The sequence below is a fragment of the Adiantum capillus-veneris genome, chromosome 30, assembly GCF_014529385.1.
Source record: "Adiantum capillus-veneris isolate H3 chromosome 30, ASM1452938v2, whole genome shotgun sequence".
Taxonomy (NCBI): domain Eukaryota; kingdom Viridiplantae; phylum Streptophyta; class Polypodiopsida; order Polypodiales; family Pteridaceae; genus Adiantum; species Adiantum capillus-veneris.
This window is the reverse complement of record NC_140960.1, coordinates 5,933,840-5,949,233: the sequence shown is the minus strand read 5'-3', so window position 1 is coordinate 5,949,233 and position 15,394 is coordinate 5,933,840. Positions and strand designations below refer to the sequence as shown.

General features: G+C 44.5%; 1 protein-coding gene across 2 annotated transcripts in view; it reads left to right on the top strand.

Moving 5' to 3' along the window:
• Positions 1 to 377: 377 nt before the first annotated feature.
• LOC147417479 (uncharacterized) overlaps positions 378 to 15,394 on the top strand; it is a 34,081-nt gene continuing 19,064 nt past the window's right edge. The window contains exon 1 of one of the 2 annotated variants that reach the window (XM_086506832.1): positions 378 to 759. Coding sequence is in view for 1 of the 2 variants with exons in the window: in XM_086506833.1 (XP_086362959.1) it covers positions 436 to 759 (324 nt within the window). In the remaining variant the exon portion in view is untranslated. The remainder of the gene's footprint in view (positions 760 to 15,394) is intronic. The other variant, XM_086506833.1, reaches the window with a different exon arrangement.

Genomic DNA, 15,394 nt, shown 5'->3' with positions numbered 1-15,394 from the left:
GAGGGCTCTCTGTGTGTGTGTGTGTGTGTGTGTGTGTGTGTGTGTGTGTGTGTGCATTCTCAGGCTGTGGCCATGTCCTTGTGTCAATCTCTCGTGCGCTATTTGTGCCATTGTCATTGACATTGGCTAGCATTATTTGACACCTTCTTTTTTGGAGGGGATCTACGGTCCCAAATCGTTGTTGATCATAGATCATCTTTGGAGAAATTTAATTTTACAACTAGGGATATTTTGGGAATTTTGAAAACTTGAAGGACATTTGAAAAATTAATGATAAAATAGGGGGGTATTTTGAGAATTTCTGAAATTTGAAGAGGGGCATGTTGGTAATAGGCCAGACGAACGTTAGTAAATAAGGTTATAACAGCGAAAGTGAGTAAATAAGGATTATAACAGCGAAGTTATAACCCTCTGAAGAGCGACCGAGAGAGAGCTATGGAGGGAGAGTTGGATAGAGCGATGTGGGGGGAGAGAGAGTGGGAGGAGTATACGAAGAGAGCACAGGAAGAGTTAGAGGCAGAGCATGCTGCTTTTTTCAGGAATAGAAGGCCTATTTATACCTTCTACGAAAAAGCAGGCGTGATGACCCGAGCCCAGCGTGAAAGTTCTGGAAGGAGACTAGAGGGGCGCTGTTATGGAGTAGATAAATGGTCCCTTCGAGAAGCCCTGAAAGAACAAGAGAATTTTCTTGAGGAGTGGTGGAAGAGGATTCCAAAAAATGACCTCAAGCATCCCGGACCCTTGACAAGAATCACAAAGGTACTCTCTCTCTCTCTCTCACATACACACACAACTTATTCCTACATTTATGTTATGCCTAACATTACCACCTTCAATTGGCACGTATCAATGGCATGATGGAATTCTCGGGCTTCCAATACATGCAACAAGGACGTTAGATGAGATTCATAGCGGACTTAGAAGGACATAGAGGAAAATACCATATTATCCTTAGAAACAAGAAGCATTGCCTTGTGACACGTCAACTCAAGATTACACACACCTCCGATCGAGGCAGATAGGGTTTTACTTGCTGCCTAAAGCAATGAGTAGTTTATGCAAAATCAATGTGTCTTAGTCTCCCAAAAGCTGTGCAGGGTAGTTTGTTGAGCAGTCACTTGAGTGATTGATTGACTACATTGTCCAAGTAGGATACCGCTCGCCGGTTCGACAATAGACAAAGTAGCCACAAAGCTGAGGCCACGGTTGATTTCTCTTTCTCTGGAATCCTTTGATGAACTTGCATATGGTTCCCTTAGTTTGTCGGAACCCTCTGATTCTCTAGAATCATATTATGAGCTGTCGTCTGGTTCCCTTGATGCATTCTCTTCACTGGCAGACTCTTGCCTTTTTGAGGTGGATACTATCTTGTCCGTCCCATAAGTCAATGAGCCAGCATGCATTTTAAATCGTTGCTTAGTCATGTCCCATAAGTCTCTGGATGGAGTTAGACTTCTGGTTAAAAGCATAGTCTTGAATCTCTTTAGCAAATCATAGTAAAACCGCTCAGTCTGGTCTTTCAAAAGAATCTTCCACAAGTATCCCAAAACCTTTGGCAATACTCATTTCTCAGTCATTTTCAAGTGATGCCAAGGCGTGATGACATCTCTTGCATATTCATCTAATATCCAAATTGACGTGAAAAAAAGTTAAATTTTAACTACATTGCATGTATTTCTCTGCGACCAACAGAGTAAGATGCCCCTTTTCGCTCCCTGGAATGTTTAGAGAACCGCTCTCTAGAGAAAGCGATGTCAAACTGTTGTACAAACGCAAGGGCTCGATGGGTGTCTTGGCCTGACTCCCTTCCTTGAACTCCTTGGTTTTATTGTTGATCTGGTCATTGCCAAAAGAGGACGAGCTCTCCCCCTTTAAACGGCTAGATGGCCTTCCATGCCTACTAGACTTTGTTTCAAAAATATTCTTCAAAAGAATCTTGTCTTAGGTGCTTAGAAATTGAAGAAGCTTCTTAGCACCCTCGAACACTTCAAATGGTGCCTTTTCCATGTGTTGTTGTAGGCAAACTCCATCAAGTGCAAATACTTTTCCCATTCAGTCTTCTGATCCGAAGAAGAAGACTTCAACAAATTCAAAACCATTGAATTGGCTATTTCAAATTGCCCATCTGCCTGCGGGCGGTTCAACCTCTTTGCAACTCCATTCTGAGAGGGATTAAAAGGAGCCGTGAGCTCTCTTTTAATACCTTTAGTAGCACAAAAGTCAATAAATGCTTTTGATACATACTCCCCCCATTGTCTGAGCGCAAAGATCTAAGCTTCTTGTCAGTTTGATTCTCAACAAACGCAAGAAACTTCTTGAAAGTATCCAAAACATCGCTTTTAGCACGTATTGGATACACCCTCACCTTACGTGTAGCATCATCGATAAACGAGACAAAATATTTCTTTCCCCCTAAGGACAACTGTGGCATTTCACATACATCGGAATGCACTAAGTCTAACCTGTTAGACTTCAAAGAAAGAGACCTTTTGTGCGGTGTTTGACTGTGCTTACCATAAATACAGTGCTCACAATGAGAAAAATCAGCATACCTCAAACACGGCAAATAACCACAACGAGACAGAGTTTCCATTCCTCTTTTACTCATGTGTCCTAACCGGCCATGCCACAAAGAAACACTTGGCTGTTCGGTTACGGCGACAACATGGTCACGCACACTAGATACATGCAAAGGATACAAAGTGTCCGATTTACAACCCTTGGCTACAATCCGGGCCCCTTTACAAATTTTCCACTTGCTATCACCAAAAGTGGTGTGATAGCCTGCATCATCTAGCTGCCCTGTACTAATCAAACTCTTCTTGAGTTGTGGCACATGACGCACTTTGTGCAAAACAAAAGTCATAACATCAGCAAAAGAAAACTGGACACTGCCAATACCTGCAATGTCACATGCATAGTTGTCTCCCAAATAAACAGTGCCCTGCACCTCACCTGAGTACTGTGTGAACCAATCCCTATGAGGTGTTACATGAAAGGAGGCACCTGAATCAAGAATCCAAGTATGCATGTCCACATCAGAACCCATAGCAAGGGTATGTGCATCCACAGAAGAGGCATTGAGTACATCAGTGCTGCTGTCACTGTCACAACTACTAGCAACATTGATTTCCTCAATCAACACAGTGCTCTTCTTGGCATTTCCCTTGTCCTTTGCATCAGTTTCAGCACCCTTGTTCTTCTCTTTCTTCCACTCATAGCATTCCCGTTTATAATGCCCTTTCTTTCCACAATGATGACACACAACATCTTTCCTACGAGATTTGCTGCGTGCCCTGTCCTTACTGTCAGATTTCTCCCTCTGTTGAGACCTGCCTCTCAAGTGCAATGCATTAGAAGACCCACCTGTGGTGTTCTTCCTGTTCATCTCTTCCATCAAGAGAGAACTCTCTACATCTGCATACTTAAGTGACGCACTTGAGTTACTAAGAGCTGTCCGGAATACATCCCAACTCTCGGGCAATGTGCATAGCAGAAAAGTAGCTTTGAACTCCTCATCAATCGTGAATTTCAGCTCTGTCAGTTGGCTGAAAATAGAATTGAATTCATTGAGGTGCACTGACATGTGCGTGCCCTCCTTCATGCGGAGATCCATAAGCTTCTTAAGCCAATACACTTTACTGGCAGCACTCTGTTGTGCATACAACTCGTCTAAACGCTTCCACATGCCCCATGCTGTCTGCTCATTCTCTACATTGAAGAGTAAATTGTCAGACACCGAAAGCATGATCGTGGAGCGAGCCAACTCGTCCACTTCTTCCCATTCTTCAACCTCCATATCAACCGGTTTCACACCCTGTAACTTAATAGGTTTCGCCTGTTTCTTCTGCAACATCACATTATAACATTGCTTCTTCCATATAGCAAAGTTATGGGCACCTTCAAGCTTGCGAATGTGCAACAAATTGCCACTTTCACTGCTAGAAGCCATTCTGAGTGATTGCAAACACTGAAACCCTGTTTTGCCGACCTAAACACGCCCAAATGTGCGCAATCGGGCAAAAAAACAGCTTGCTGTTACAGAAAAACAGCGAGCAAATTTCACGCGAAATCACCCCAAAACGGCGTACATTCACTGCCAAACCCTTACCAAAGGTTTCCACAAGGTGTATACATCATTTGCTTGTTGAAATTCCCTGTTTTAGGGCAAAAATCAGACCTGTAAACACCTGTTTTGCTGAATTTTCAGAACCTCGTTGGTGGAAACACCTGTAAGATTGACCTGTGAGACTTGCCCTAATGAAATTGCATCAAATTGACCCCGAAATTGGTCAATTTCAGCAGAAATAGGCTGCTGTTTGCCAGTTTTTGAAACCCTAATTTTGGGGAAACTGTCACCGGAGGTCGATTCTACACGGTGAGAGGATCCCTTCGCGACAGAGTTGATCGAAAATGGTTGAATATCCTTCCCGCAGCGAGCAAAAACAGAATTCTGATCTGTGTTGCGAAGATGGCTCTCTTGGAAACCCTAAAGCTCTGATACCATGTGTGGGGGAGCAGGAGAGAGAGCCCACTTGCTGTCCTATGCAATGAGAGTGAAGGAGAAGGGAAGAGAGGCGGAGAAGAAGCTCACACAGAGATGAACGTGAGAGAGAGAGAGAGCTCGTTGGATTTGGGAAAAAGCCACGCTAGTATATCATTTGGGCTTCACCTTAGAGAATATGAGTAAGTGACTAGGGGGCCATTCACACTTGGGCCCCCTCACTTATAAGTCTTTTTAACTTATAAGTTATAAGTACAAGGCACTTAGGCCTTTATTCCCTAACATATGGGACTTTTGTGAGTCTGTTCGCAGATCGTGCATGTCCAGACACTTAGATTAGATGCATATCCTCTGGTTGCACACAACATGATCATCAAATTTCCATTAGAACCCATCAGGAGCATTTTCCAGTGCACAGAACCTATTTTCTCTATTTTTGACATTTTTCACTTATTATTTTTAAGTGACTTTTGTTGGGAACTGGGTAGGGCAATTTGACTAAGTGATAAGCAAACCTAGCGCTAGCACTTTCTGGCTGAAGAGGCAACAGGAGCATTACTCAACAGGCAACTTCACAAGCAAGACCAACCAAGGACCTGGCGTTTTTCAACCCTAAAAGCTAGCGTTTTCAGCCTGCTGTACCTGGCGTTTTCAGCCCTAAAGCACCAGCGATTCCAACCCTGCAGATCAGCGTTTTGCTAGCCACTTTAGCGCTTCAAAACCCTGCAGATATCAACCTTTTCCAGCCATATACTCCAGCGTTTTTGGCTAGAAAAACCAGCAAATTCAGCAAGTCAAAAGGCAGCAGAAACAACGTTTTTGTGGCAGCAGATCAGCGTTTCTGTACCAGCAAGTCAGCGTTTTTGCAACAGCAGCAAATCAGTGTTTCAAGCATTCAGTTTTCAGCATTAGACTCGTCCTCGTCGTCCACACCGTCAACCTCGACATAGCAAGCATTTAGACTCATTGCATCAGCCATTGTACCAGATTGTGCAATCAATAGTAGACCACGCTCGCCATCGAGAGTGGGGCCCTTGGAGGAGGGTTTGACATCTCTGGTGTCGTATTCTCTTCTCTCTCTATCTCTCAGTCTCAGCACCTTCACTCATAGTGTCCATTCACTTTGTTTGTGTCCATTGCACTCTCTCACTAAAGGAACGGAAGGCTCTTCCTTCCCTAAGTAAAAGGAACCTTGAGCACAGTTCGGAGCATTCATCTTGAGCAAAGTTCAACATTCACTTCCGCTCCTCCTTACATTGGTATCAGAGCTTTGGCAATGTTCTGTATCACTCAAGGAAAGAACCACATAATTTTTTTTTTTGCTTGTTGCGGTCGCACGTAACCCAAGACCTCTTGGGCGTGTCGATTCCTAATCGTGTTTTTGAAGAGTGACAAGAATCCCAAGAAAGAAGGGCTTGTCCAGCCTCCCCTTGTGTCTCTTTTCACTCATTGAGAGCGGACCGTGCACTTAGCGGCCGGCCAATCGACGTGAGGTGGGAAAAAGCAACCTTGGTGTGAGCGCAAGGCCGCCAAGGGGTGCGCCCGTAGAAAAGAGTAGAGCACGGGTAAAGAGAAGATCCTTCTCTAACACAGATTGCAAGCTAAAGAAGAACCTCAAGAACCTCAAGACTCCATAACCTCAAGAACCTCAAGACCCCCAAGAACCCAAGACCCACAAGAACCCAAGTTCCTCGTGAACTTAAGAACCCAAGACTTCAGTGGATGGTTATCGCTCGAAGCGGAATGGATACTTCCCATGGAGGTGATGAGCATGAGGGTGGCAAAGAAGACTTTTCCCCACCAGGCGGTTTTTCTGACCCTCCCCCTTCCCCATCTACGCCAAGGATTGCACTAACTCCTATAGAGGCTTTCGACAAGATGATGTTGGACAGGAAGTTAGAACGCGAAGCAAGAGAAGTAGAAAGAAAGGCAGAAGACAAAGAAAGAATGGCAGCCATAGAGTGTAAATACACAGAAAGAATGCAAGCCATAGATCGTGAACGCGAAAAAGGAGAAGCAGAATTTGATCGCGAGAACAAAGCAAGAAAAACAATGAACGACCGACACATGAAAGAGATGTTGCGACTCTTTTCTCAAGTGCAAGCACAGATGCAAGAGTTTCGGAAAAGGAGATTCTCTTCGTCTCTTCTCCCAAGCATGACACACATGACTTGCATGATTATGATAAGCATGATGATTTGAATGATAATGACAAGCATGATAATTTGCATGACAAAGTTGTGATTGTTCACAAGGATGATGGGTTAGTGGATGCTTTTTCTAGTGAAGCTAACCTCATTGCAGAGACGATCAATCACGAAGCACCGATCTTGGCTTTCGAGTCGAGGTCCACAGAATCCCCACAAGAAGATTCGATAGATCTCGAGGAACCGATCTTGGCTCTTGAGTCGAGGTCCAGAGAATCCCCACAAGAAGTACTATGTGTTTGAGTGATTAGTCAGCACACATTGCTCGAGTGTTTCATTCGTGATTGTTTCCTATATTTTAGTCAGCGTCTTTATGTGATCCCTTTTCATAGGCATGCCATATTGTACGTTGAGCACGATTCACTCATGAATGAGCACGGATGTATGCGGATTTCTCATGAAAAGTTGAAAAGTATGCATTCAAGGAATTCACATTCCATGTCTCTTCCTTGGCATGACACAATTACAGAAAGAGCACAAGAAGGATTGAGCATCAAGCATAGGCATTTCCATTGTGTTTTGCCACAGTTAATTGATTTAGATCAGAAAGTCAAGATTCGACCCCATTGTTTGCGTGTGTTTGGTGAATGGTTTGACACTTCGTCACTTTGTTCATGTGCATTCCATGAGCGGTTTGTTCGAAAGAATAGTCTTTTTCCAGTCACTTACATGGAATGGGTATGTTCATGTTTTTGTGTTGGAAGTGGTTTCAGGAATTTTCAGCCTCGGAGATTCTTGAAGAAGGTAGACGCATGACTCTAGACGAAGTTGAAGCATTGAAGGAGCCACAAAAGACTGTCGCTTTCGGCCCGGCCCAAAGAAGCAAGCGTTGCAGACCTTTATGAAGTTCAAGTATCGCACGACCCACACATAAGAGTGGGCTGGCGAAGAGTCCTTCCCAGGATTCATCCAGACATTGTTGGCGATCTCCCTCGATGCCATACAGTTCGCTACCAGTACCTCACTTTGAAAAGGAGGGGATGTCACGTGACACATCCAACTCTGTGTCCGTGGACAAGCTACAGCATGACCAGGGTTCAGCTCAGTCAAGTCAGTCTAGAATAGGAAGTGATCCGGCACTTTTGTGAATCTGTTCGCAGATTGTGCATGTCCAGACACTTAGATTAGATGCATATCCTCTGGTTGCACACAGCATGATCATCAAATTTCCATAAGAACCCATCAGGAGCATTTTCCAGTGCAAAGAACCTATTTTTGACATTTTTCACTTATTATTTTAAGTGACTTTTGTTGGGAACTGAGTAGGGCAATTTGACTAAGTGAGTATATAAGCAAACCTAGCGCTAGCACTTTTTGGCAGAAGAGGCAACAGGAGCATTGCTCAACATGCAACTTCTCAATCATGTAGGTTGCATGGGCGGACACTTTTAGCACGTGTCCGACCGGTCATTTTCTGAGCCTGGTTGGGTGCACACATTTTTAGCCATTTTTGGGCTTTTATGTTTTTTGCACCAATTACACATTTTGTCCTACCTGAACCTAAGACTCTATAAATAGAATGGTTAGGGTCTTGTAGTCATTCAGATTGAGATAATGTATTGAGAGCATCATTTGCAGAGCACTTGTGTTTTTTCTCCTCTCTCTCTCTCTCCAACGTTTTCGGTGTGCGTGGCTCACACTCTTTCCGCTGCTCACTCCCACAGGGTGTAATGGGTAACGGCTGTAGTAATCCTTGTGCCTTATGCCTGTCAAACTTGACCTTTTGGCATACGAAACAACTGCGAACAAAGTCGTCCACATCCTTCTTCAGTCTCGGTCTAAAGAAAATAACACTCCACACCTTTCAAGGTGGTATCAATGCCACGATGACCCGTAAAAGGTGGACAATGGCACTCAGTCAAAACCTTTTCCTTGAACGGCTATGTAACACACAACATTGTTTTCTTCATCAAGTAGCCATCCCATATGGAATATCCTGGCACTATCTCCCTGTTTTGTATCCGAGGAAACACATTGAAAAAATCCGGATCGGTGGCGTACTGGTCAACTGTCACAAAGTAATGACGTGGCTACCGAGAGCAGAAACCCTTTTTTCTGCAAACCCTAATTTCTGTCAGAAACCCTAATTTTTGGAAACCCTAACCCTAACTGCTGGCTGAAACCCTAAATGTGGTGGAAAGCCTAATTTTGGCGGCAAATGCCACGTGGCAGCAGTACGGACCTTTTCGGAAATTGCGGCGGGATTCTCGGCGGAAATTGCACTGCTTTCTAGGCAAGCAAGCGACGCAAATTGGTGCTTTTCTCCACGCATGGGCCAGGAGAGAGAAAATTCATTGCTTTATTTTACTCTTTGAGAGTGGTTTAGGGCTCACTCTGCAGAGCATTCGGACGCAGAGTCTGAGAGTGAAACCCTAACCGCTCTCTTGTACTTTGACATTGATTTAATTTATAAAGAAATACCATGGCAGCAGTACGGACCTTTTCGGAAATTGCGGCGGGATTCTCGGCGGAAATTGCACTGCTTTCTAGGCAAGCAAGCGATGCAAATTGGTGCTTTTCTCCACGCATGGGCCAGGAGAGAGAAAAATTCATTGCTTTATTTTACTCTTTGAGAGTGGTTTAGGGCTCACTCTGCAGAGCATCCGGACGCAGAGTCTGAGAGTGAAACCCTAACCGCTCTCTTGTACTTTGACATTGATTTAATTTATAAAGAAATACCAAAAGGGGGGCCAGTCTTTGGGGCCAATATCTCTAGGCACGGAACTCTGCCGGGCCAGTGCAAGTCTATTGTGATCTGTGAATTGTTTTGAAGTGGTTATTTGGTGATGTCGTGATTGATTCTTGACTTGAGTGTCCAAGTCTGTTACAGTGATATCAGAGCACGGCCGATTTCTCTGCTACGGGAAATCCGATCCCCAATTTTTTTTTCCGCGGCACCTATGGCTTCACGCAAGGACCAGTCGACTCCCTCTGCATTTGGAGATGCGGACAGGGATCACAACGAAGATTCCAGCAGAGAGTATAGCCTGCCTCGGCCTACTCGGGCGGAGCGACGAGAGATGGAGCGTCGTCAATTGATCGGCGATGCAACAAAGATGATGCTCAATTTTACGAAGGACCCAAAATTTGCAAAATATATGAGCGAGACTTCTTTTCAGGAAGTGCACGAGCAGTGGCAGAAAACCACAACACCACCCCCGAAACCCGCTCTCAAGAAACCTTCTGCTCACAAGAAATATTCAGAGAAGGAATTAGAAGAGGTGGTTGATGCACGGATTGCTCAGCTTTTTGACGCACAAAAGAAAGTCAAAAAGCAGGGCAAAAAGCAGAAGAAAGGCACTGACTTCCTGGGTTATTTGGGTCGTCAGTCGACATTTGACAAAGCAAAGAAACAGAAGAAGCGTGTTCACTTTGAAAGAGTACCCAGTTCTTCTTCTTCTTCTTCTTCTGACAGTTCTTCTAGCTCTTCAGATTTGAGCGAAGAAGACAGAAAAGGCAAAAAGCGAAGCAAGAAACAACGCTTTGGAAAGGGCAAGAAAAAGGCAAAGAAGTCTAAATCTCGCCCAGTGACTGACAGTTCTACTGAGGACTCGTGTACAGACAGTTCAGACTCCGATGACGGAAACTTTTTTGCGAACAAGAAGAATTTTTATAAAGCCAACCAGTATGACTTTTTGGAAGATAAAAGCAAGAAAGTCCGAGAGTTTAAGGAAGGTGGACACTTGATCAAATTTGACACTTTTTCAGGATACTCAGATGCTTCGAAGGCTTTGTCTTTTATAGAGCAGTTTGACATCGCTTTCGCGGGAGGACGCTACTCAGAGCACTCCAAGATTCGGAGAGCTGCCCCTTACTTTAAGGGGAATGCTCGCACTTGGTGGTCCACGCTTCTTTTAAACAAGACTGCGCCAGTTAAATGGCTGAAATTTAAGAAGCTTTTTATTTCTTCTTCGTTGATGCAAGAGTATGAACGCGATATACGAGCTGCTTGGAACCATCTTCGGATGACCAAGAAAGATACAATAAGTGCTTACTGTGAGAGATTCTGGAGCTCTTTTCTACCCGCCTCTTCATTCAAGAAGATAACAGATTGAGCGGTTCACCTTGGGTCTACCTACAGAGATCTGAGATCACTGCTTGGACCAGAAGTCAGCTTCTATTCAGGAGTTGATGAGTCATGCGAAGCGGGGCTTTGCCATTCACTCTGGCAGTTTGACCTACCCCACAGATGAGGCCATGACACAACGAGCCGAACAGACTTCTGGGAATGAAAGTAGAAAGAAAAAGAGCAACCCAGAGCAAAAGGATGCACGACCCAAGCTTACTCTTCAGGAGCGAGCTCGCTTCATCAAGGAGGGGAAGTGCTTTGGATGCGGGGAATAGGGACATATCCGCGAAGTGCCCTAAAAAGGCACAAAAAGAACATAATGATAGGGACGACGACAGGCCTGAGAGTTCGAGAGCAGCTGAGGAACGTGGCAAAAACAACAAGATGAAAACAGGACTAGTTCCTGATTGTGTGGGTACCGATCCCAACACCATGGACGAGAGTACAGAACTTTGCCGAGCATGGGGTAAAGTGAAAGATCAAGAGGCCCTGATCTTCTTTGATGGAGGAGCCAAGGCCAACTTCATTTCACCCGCATTGGCGGTGCGGCTCGAGATCACTCCCGATCGGATGGGACCACTTGCGGAGGCAGTTCTAGCGGCCCCGGCAAGGACGTAGCCATTACACCTGTCATTGGCAAACTTCGGTTGCATTGTCAGGGGTATTTGGGGCATGAGAACTTGTTCATAATGCCTTTGGAGGGTTGTGATGTTCTCTTAGGGATTCCCTGGTACCACAAGAACAGGGATTCCCTGGTACCACAAGAACAACGCCTTGGGCGATTATTGGGCGAGGAAAGCGACTTTGACTACAGAGAAGGGCATAACCATTGTACTTGATATTAAACTGAAGGGCGAGTTTGTCCCTATTGTATCGGCTTCGGCCATTTCAAAATTAATGAAATCCAGTCTGTTTGTTTACTCGATCTTTATGAAAGAATTGAGCGATAATGATAAGACAAATATGTCTAAACTGATCATACCATTGATCTGATACCTGGAAGCACACCACCGAACCGACCACCTTACCATGTGAGCCGAGCACAGAATGAAGAGGTTATGAACCAAGTGAAAGACCTCTTGGAAAAGGGTCTTGTCCAGCCTAGTATCGTATTGCTCTCCAATGTTGTTGGTTTGGAGAAAGACGAATCTTGGAGAATGTGCATCGATTATAGAGCTCTTAACAAAATCACCATCAAGAACAGATTTCCAATTCCTAGGATCGATGATATACTCGATAGGTTACAAGGATCCTCGTGCTTTAGCAGGATTGATCTGAAGAGTGGATATCATCAGATCCGAATCGTGCTGGGAGACGTCTTCAAGACAGCCTTTCGGACTACTTTTGGGTTATTTGAGTTTTTGGTGATGCCTTTTGGCTTAACCAATGCTCCTGCGACATTTAACCGGATGATGGACAGGATTTTTTGAGAGTACAGGCTATTTGTGGGCATTGTCTTTGACGACATCATTGTTTTCTCTAAGAATGAGGCAAAACACAGAGATCATCTGCTTCAGGTCTTTCAGGCATTACGAGATCACAAGTTAGTGATTAATGCAAAGAAAAGTGAATTTTCCCTACCAGAGATACACTTTTTGGGACACATTGTCTCAACAGCAGGAGTGCAAATGGATCCGGCGAAGATAGAGACTATACGTGATCGGCCCGATTTGAGGAATGTCCATGAAGTTAGAAGCTTCTTGGGATTGTGTTCGTACTACAGGCGGTTCATTCGAAAGTCTGCAGAGGTTGCTTCCCCTTTGCATATCTTGACACAGAAAGGAGTCCCTTTCTCTTTGGGACCCACAGAGGTGACTCCCTTTCAGACATTGAAAGAGAAATTGACTATAGGACCAGTTTTGACTTTGCTGCACTTGCAGAAGTCATTTTAAGTATATTGTGATGCTTGTGGTCGTAGTCAGGGTGCCGTCTTAATGCAAGAAGACCATGGCATTGCTTACGAGAGCCGATTGTTCTCAAGGCCGGAGATGACAGCACAGATTTATGAGAAAGAGCTTTTGACGGTTATCCATGCTCTTACTCAGTGGCGGCATTACCTACTTGGAGCGGATTTTACTGTCTTTACAGACCATCAGAGTTTGCGCTACTTCTTGTCACAGAAGCAGCTTTCGGAAAAGCAGATGCGGTGGGCGAACATCTTGTCATAGTTTCACTTCCAGATTGTCCATGTGCAGGGACAGAAGAATGTGGTGACAGAAGAATCTGGACTGTTATTGACAGATTTAGCAAATAGGCTCATTTCATTCCAGTGAAGAAAACAGTCAAGCCGGATTACTTAGCGAGACTGTCTGTGGCCCAGATGTTCAGATTACATGGCATGCCTGAGACGATTGTCTCTGACAGAGACCCCAGATTTACGAGTTTGTTATGGAAGGCAATTTGGGAGAACATTGGCAGGCGGTTGCAGTTCTCGTCATCGTTCCACCCGTAGACTGATGGGCAGTCTGAGATTGCAAATTCAGTGGTTCTAGATTTATTGAAGTCTTATATCTCAGATTAGGGGACTCAATGGGAAAAGTACCTACCTTTGGTGGAATTTGCCTACAATAACACGATAAACTCTTCGATGGGGAAGGCGCCGTTTGAGATTGTTGAAGATGCTGCGAAGGTTCCACCCTTCCTGAGCACGAAAGATAAGATTTTCGAAGCGGATGAATATACGCGAGACTTGGATACGGCTTTTGCCAAGGTTCGCGAGACTTTGCAGAAGTCTCAAGAACGACAGAAAAAGGCAGCGGATCGCCATCGTCGCGATTTGAAATGGAAGGAGGATGATTGGGTGCTCTTACGTTTTGAGAGGGCACGCCTGAGAAAGAAAAAGGGAAAGGAGAGGCTTTTTCCAAAGCTTAGTATGCGATACTACGGACCTTTCCAGATCACTGAAAAGATAAATGATGTCTCCTTCCGATTGAAACTGCCAGATACTCGGAGGATTCACAATGCATTTCATGTGAGTCTCTTGAAACCTTTTAAGGGTGATGTGCCTGATGATGGGAAGCTTGATGAGCAACCCGAAGTGGAAGAAACGAGGAGATCCTTGTTCGTGAACAGGTTTTGGCACATAAGGATACAAAGAATAAAGATAAGGTTCGAAGGCGGTTCTTGGTTAAGTTCAAGAACTATCCTGCATTGGATGCAAAGTGGATGGAGGAGGAGGACCTAGCAGATACTCCTCAGATTGTGAAACTCTACCTCGATGCTTTTGGTTTAGCATAGTCTACTCCAAATGGAACCCAGAATTCAGCTTGGCCGGAGATCTGGTGCAGTGGGATGCACAAGAGGGGAGTCACTCCACTCCTTTGTCAACAAATGCCTTGATTTAGATACTAGAGTCACTGATGTTTCTTTGAGCTTCAGGGATACTGAAAGCTGACAGTATTCTGCTGTATAACTTTATAAAATGGAATTCCTAATTATGATACTGATTTGTTCTTGACTTCTTTTAAGTGCAGGAATTGGTAGACGAAATGACTCCAGCATTTTGGTCTGATTGATCGAGGCATTTTGGTCTGATTGATCTCGAATAGACGGTTGAAATAGGGGTTAGTCAATCGGACATCGATGAGGTCCCGATTGGATCTAGATGCGATTGATAGCTACATTCATGGTCTAAGATCCGAATGAATGTTGAATGTCATGTGATGTCCTGTGATGTCGAGTGATGTGACTGTCGATTTAGTACATGTGCTAGATGTGTGTTCCTAGTACATAGGTACTAACAGTCAGTGTCTGCTAAGACGGTTTATGGCCTCTGTTTGTTTTGCAGGCGTAATCGAGGGCGATTACAATGCTTTCAAGAGGGGGGTATGTCACAAAGTGATGACGTGGCTACCGAGAGCAGAAACCCTAATTCCTGCAAACCCTAATTTCTGCCAGAAACCCTAATTTGCAGAAACCCTAATTTCTGGAAACCTAACCCTAACTGCTGGCTGAAACCAAAAACGTGGCAGCAGTACGGACCTTTCCGGAAATTGCGGCAGGATTCACGGCGGAAATTGCGTTGCTTTCCAGGCCAGCAAGCGACGCAAATTGGTGCTTTTCTCCACGCATGGGCCAGGAGAGAGAGAGAAAAATTGATTGCTTTATTTTAGAGAGAGAGAGAGAGAGAGAGAGAGAGAGAGAGAGAGAGAGAGAGAGAGAGAGAGAGAGAGAGAATTTTTGCTTTTGTTTTTGAAAGCTTTTGGGGCTCTACTTTTCCCTTGTAATCTTTAAATACGTGGTTTAGGGCTCACTCTGCAGAGCATTTGGACGCAGAGTCTGAGAGTGAAACCCTAACCGCTCTCTTGTGCTTTGACATTGATTTAATACATAAAGAAATACCGAAAGGGGCACTAGTCTTTGGGGCCAATATCTCTAGGCACGGAACTCCGTCGGGCCAATGCAAGTCTATTGTGATCTGTGAATTGTTTTGAAGTGGTTATTTGGTGCTGTCGTGATTGATTCTTGACTTGGAGTATCCAAGTCTGTTACATCAACTATACCCTCAAAGCTTCTATGGTGGATTGCGGAAATAGCCAAGACGAGGGGCTTCTGAGACAAAGCATCTGCCACTAAGTTTTTTCGTCCCTGAACATGGACAATCTGAAAGTGAAA